The sequence below is a fragment of the Vespa mandarinia genome, chromosome 1, assembly GCF_050613455.1.
Source record: "Vespa mandarinia isolate Hongniang chromosome 1, ASM5061345v1, whole genome shotgun sequence".
Classification (NCBI taxonomy): Eukaryota; Metazoa; Arthropoda; class Insecta; order Hymenoptera; family Vespidae; genus Vespa; species Vespa mandarinia.
In genome coordinates, this window is record NC_140810.1 from 10,614,325 (window position 1) to 10,620,324 (window position 6,000).

The 6,000-nt window shown below is 34.5% G+C and overlaps 1 protein-coding gene across 1 annotated transcript in view; it reads left to right on the forward strand.

The window, feature by feature from the left end:
• LOC118445704 (UDP-glycosyltransferase UGT5) overlaps window positions 1-2,502 on the forward strand; it is a 42,923-nt gene extending 40,421 nt beyond the window's left edge. Inside the window, exon 3 of the mRNA XM_035875478.2 lies at window positions 2,141-2,502. Within this exon, the coding sequence (XP_035731371.2) occupies window positions 2,141-2,429 (289 nt within the window). The 3' untranslated portion in view covers window positions 2,430-2,502. The remainder of the gene's footprint in view (window positions 1-2,140) is intronic.
• The last annotated feature ends 3,498 nt before the right edge of the window (window positions 2,503-6,000 follow it).

Below are 6,000 nucleotides of genomic sequence, written 5' to 3' on the forward strand. Positions count from 1 at the left end.
AATCAATAATTTCAATTACAAAAATTATTAAGCTATGTAGACGAGTTACGTAAGCATGATAACATTATCAGATGTTATCTCTAATGAATCAAACGATCATCATGGTAATACTTTCGTGGGAATTTCCAACTAGCAACAGACGAACGGGTCACGAAAGAGAACTAAAGTACATACCATATTTAATTCCGTACCTGTGGAACCCTTATCTTAAACATCTCCATTATCGCGGTGAAGTTAATGAGGTTGATTTTCAAGTTGATTAGCTATTTTGAAAGGGAATCTCAAGTAAATTATTAAATATGCTCGGTCTATCCTCTTAGATAGTTTTTTCAAGAGTCTAAAAAGTTGAACATCACATTGAAAGAGTAAGCTTAATAAAAAAGAATAAACTCAATGTAAACCTGATTCTTTCTATCTATATGTAGCTTGAAAGAGAAAAAAGAAAAGAGAAAAGAAAGAGAGAGGAGAGAGAGAGAGAGAAAGACAATCACGAGAGTAACGAATTAATTCCATCGGCCTATAGCTTCGTTCGATAACATGAAAACATCGATATCTCCGTGGCGAGGGATCGTCGAGGGTTGAGGGTGGTAAACGGGGTGCAACGTACGGGGTGTCCGACGCGCTTAAAATTGATGGTTAATTCAAAACCGCCGCAGGGCTGCGACTGAATTTGACCGAAGCAAATAACGGCTACCAGGTTGATTCGCGGGCTGCAGCTGTAAACACGAATAATGGAGAGTACCGATTGGTAAATTGTGTGTCCCGATTCGTCCGAGTGAACGAGCTTGGTGTGTGTTCGTGTCTGTGTTTGTGTGTGAAAGAGAGAGAGAGAGAGAGAGAGAGAGAGATGTTTCTCTCCTTTTATTCTATAACTCCTATTGCATTTCTCCCTCTATTCGTTAATACTCTCACTCGAGATCACCACTTTTCCTTCAGTGCTACTCATCGTACATACGAGAGACGATGTTTGGACTTGTTTGAGATATTCCATGCCGGTACTTTGATCCTGAAGAGTAAACTATGTGTTTAATCACGAAATAAAGTTTTCTTTGCGAGAGAAATTGGACGAATGATATATGAATATTTTATTTTATTAAAAAGGATTACACGTTGTTCTTTGTACAAACTTTATGCATGGTTAAATTATGACATATAAATAAATATATAAATTTTATACAAAGTGATATCGTGGCTTATTTCACGAAGTGACAAAGTGACATTGCGAGTTATGTCACAAAATGACAAAGTGACGTTATATAGATATGAATCTAAATATTTATTTGTTTTCATTTTATTTTTTATCTTATTTATTTTGCATTGTAATTCGTACGGTCTGTGTATCGTATATTCAATTTATGTATCGTATTTATTTTTTGATATTGCATATTCTTTTTCTCATATATCAATTTTATTCTTTTCTTATGTATACTTATGTTGATGCTTCAATAAACATAACTTTCATAGAACATAACGTTCCCGTATCTTTTCTTTTTCTTCTTATATTTTTTTTAAACGTCATTGTACTCGCATGACACTCAAGCAAGGTACGATGTCGTTGTAACACCAATTCCTCGCGTGTTCGCGAATGTAACATTCATGAACGGATCTACGTGAAACGAAGTGCCACTATTTGGTTGCGTCCACTAGTTTCATCGTTGTGAAAGGAGTTTTACGGAGCAATAGTAAAAGTACTCGTAGTGGTTAGGCAACAAACATGAGTCGTGTAGAAAATGGTCGATAGAAAGACTTAAAATTAGAAAGAGAGAAAAAAGGAGAAAGAAAGAAAACACGTAGAATGTTAAAGCATCGATTTTCTGGACATCAAATGTTTTTTATTTCTTTCTCTCTCTCTCTCTCTCTCTCTCTCTCTCTTTTTCTCTGACTCTGTCTATTTATTTTTCGTTTATACGCAGAATTAATTTCAACGTTATCAAATTTTGTTAAATATCCTATAAACTAAGGAAATTTATTAGTTGTAAATACATGTGCAAATTAATTATAAAAACTACGTAATAAAAAAAATCAGCCTCGTCGAATAAAATTTTTGTTATTTTGTTTATTCGTGATTTTATCGATTAAATATGTATTAATGTTTTGGATTAAAGAAATGTTAATCATCTATATTCTGGTTTGATTTCAGGTATAGGGATAATATGAAAAAGCTTTCAAAGGCTTTCAGAGATCGACCAGAGAATCCATTGGAGACAGCTATATGGTGGATCGAATATGTCGGAAGAGGAAATGGTTTAGCATATATTCGCAGCGACGTAGCGGAACAGCCTTGGTATCAGCGTAATCTTCTAGACGTTATTTTCTTTTTAGTCTGTTTCTCTCTATTCGTTTTCTATATCATTTATCGACTGATTTGCTTCTTTAACAAAGGAACCAAGGCAAAAATTGATAAACAAAGATCGAAGAAAGAAAATTGAAATAATAAAATAAAATTCATCGAATATTTGTTTTTATAATGTATAAGACATTATGACAAATATTACTATGATGCATAATACCTATACATAAATATTTATAATTTAAAGAATATTTAAATAAATAAACATATAGGATAACGATCTTTTGAATGATCATCTTTAACTTTATAATCATTTCCAACGTAACCTAATTATTTTACTGCGATCTATTAGGTTTCATAAACGCGTCAAATTGTTGCTCTGTCTGTGATACATAATAATAGTAGCCATTGCTTTATTCGACGAATCAAGAAGGTCTTTCATTCTTTCGTCGTATGTACGTTACACTACTATTGCGAGTGAGTACTGGCATTCATGGCGGTCGAGAGATAGCGAGTAACGAATGAACCAGGTATGAGAGGAACGAAGAAATGTATAAAAGAAAAAAGGGAGAAAGAGTGAGAGAAAGAGAGAGAAAGAGAAAGAGAGAGAGAGAGAGAGAGATAGAAAGAGAAACGAAAGAAAGGTAGTATAGAAAGAGATAAAGTGTGAAAACGGGCTCAAACGGATAAAGAAAGATAAAAGAGAGAGGATGAGATTGAAGTTGAAAGGGAGAGAGAGAGGGAGAATAGGAGGTATAGAAAGAAAGAAAGAGAGAGAGAGAGAAAATGAGAGAGAGAGAGGAGAGATAGAGAGAAGTATGAGAGAGAGCCAGCTTTATGGGCATTACGAGGTATTTCCCAGGTGGCCGAGTTTCCGGCTGTTCCGAGAGGTGCAGCCTTCTACTCAGTTGCAGAAGCAACAATAACAAGGAGCTCGGTGCCGCGAGATCCGAGACTGTTACGAACATTTTCAATGGCTGCGTCTGCAATGGCGTAGGTAGCTGAAGACAACTTGGATGGATATGAGAACGACGGCGATAGAGCAGAATAGAAGAAGATGTGATGAAAAGAAGAATTGGAGACTTTAAAGACGGCGACGTATGTTTTTTGTTCCTTTTCTCTCTTTCTCTCTCTCTCTCTCTTCGTCTCTCTCTTTTTTATTTTTTCCTTTTTCTTTACTTGAAAGAACAAGAAAGATGGATCGCGTCAAGCTTTGCGAGATTAAACGCGATTCCGTGAGTCTCGATACAGTGGCGCCGGCTTGGCACTTTCTATTCGGGCTTGGCTTCTCTATTTCTCTTTTTTTCCCTGTTCTTTTCCTTTCCTTTTTGTCTCTCTCTCTCTCTCTCTCCCTCTCACTATTTCTCTCTTTCTTGAACTATTTTGTATCTTTATTCGGTACCTACCTTCGTCCCATCGATCATATTCAGCCTACCACGCAACATTTCTCTCCAAGCCATGAGAAACACGATACGGTGTCTCGTAAATATCTAAACTCCGAGAATGTGAATTTTGTGGTGATTCGAGTATTTTTCCCTCTCTTTTCGAGAGAGAGAGAGAGAGAGAGAGAAAGAGAGAGAGAGAGAGAAAGAGAAAGAGAGGGAGGGAGAGAGAGAGATTAAAAGAAAGAAAGAGTGAAAGAAAATGAAAAAGGTTTAGATATTAATTACATTTCTCCTAACAATATTTTTGAATCGATCTAAATAAAATAAAAGAAACGAGTTGACTATTTTTGTTGTTATCGTTATACAGAAAACACGCGAGTATTAATTGTTATGATAGGATTTTTATTTCTATTTTTAGGAAAAAAGAAAAGAGAGACTTATCTTTCGGTGATCAAATGTTAAATATATCATTCGTTAAATTCTCTTTGTTCGGTATATATCATTTGTATTGTAAATATAATATTTATTACACCTTATATATAAAACACGATGATGCTACGTTATATCACGTTGTAACTCGATCGTATAAATATGTTCATATAGAGGAATTTTTTCAAGTTTTTAATAGTAAAATCTTGTTAGTGTATCCTATGGGTTTAAATAAGAAAAAAATGTTTGAAACTTTATTAAGAGGTTATGAGACAAATTCAAATTACAAAGGGAACAATAATGGATTTACAATTATTGCTATACAATTTCTATGCGGATAAACATATATATATTCTTCTCTGTATTCATGTTTTCATCTATCTGTAGATTAGCAAAGATCAAAGAGTCAATCATGATTTGTTTAGATAACATTTGATGAGTTACGAAACAGGTTACCGTAATTTATTGCTATTAATTAAAATCGATTCCTCTCAATTATTTTATATATATAGAGCAACATTTGTTAAAGTATTTGTTGTTATTATTTATATTATATCTTCTTTGTTGTTCGTGTCCTGAAGTATGTTTCCAATTTTGTTTTACTTTCTATTTTCTCTCTCTTTCTCTCTCTCTCTCTTTCTCTCTTTCTCTCTCTCTCTTTTTTTATTATTCGACACAGGAAATTTAGATTTACCGATGCGAGTTCATACTGCGGCTTGAAAAATTATATGAGAGAGGTAACGTGGTATCATCGTGGTGAACGAGAGAGAGTGATTGGCAACATTTTCGAACGAACGCAAAGGGGTTGTCACGGGGATACACGATACTATTTTGCGCTCGCTTTAACTTCGTTGATTGAATCATGAACGCAGTTTACTCTCGTATCGTTCGTATTCGTTCCTACCCCTTGGGGCGTTGGGTGATGGTCCAAAGAGGGTGATCAAACAGGCCTGGGATTTAACCACTGGCTGAGCTTACATATGCGCATTACTTCCATTCATAGCATACGTTTTGATGGAAAAGATCATTGATAGAAAGGCTCATTAAAGTGAAGGCTTTTGGATTAAATAAAAGAAAAGAGAGAGAAAGAGAGATGAGGCCAATTTTTGTTCATCCGTTGAATGTAAAAATTAAATAATCCCTCGCATTACGTGGGAAATTGAAATCTTTCTTGCGTGGAAGAGTATATACGAATAGAATAAAAAGCTATTTGATAATTACATGCTCGAAATAATTCTCTGTAAACGTTAGTTTGTGTTAAAGTCTCGTGAACACGGATGATATTGAAATAAAAGAAAGAGAGAGTGAGGGAGAGAGAGAAAGGACATAACAAATTAAATTGTATAGTTTGTTATTTTGCAAGAGAATACGATGTCAGAGTAAGCAAGTTAATTATAATATGATTATAATATCTCAGGGCATAGAAAGAGAAATAATGAATGAAGTAGATCAATGATGTTACTCACGTTATGCGATTGTTTTCATTAAGATTGATCGATGGAACATTGAAAAATTAACGTTGATTTTCATGGCTTCCAGAGATAAAGATTATCGAAGTTTTTCGATTTTTATATTTTCGTTTGCTCCTCCTACAAAAAAAGAGAAAGAAAGAGAGAGAGAGAGAGAGTGAGAGAGAGAGAGAGAGAGTGAGAGAGAGAGAGAGAGAGAGAGAGAGAGAGTGACAGAGAGAGAAAGCTCAAATGCGATCATAGGAAATAAATGCAAGCATTCAATAAAGTCAATTAAGCTCCTGAATATTCACAGAGAATATCCTTTGTCCTTCCCTTAGTAAGAAGGTTAATAGATAAACAGTTCGAAAGGGAGAAAAAGAGCGTTAGATATAATTAAATATTCCTTGGTTAAAATGAAATGCAACAGGATAAATAATAGAATCTC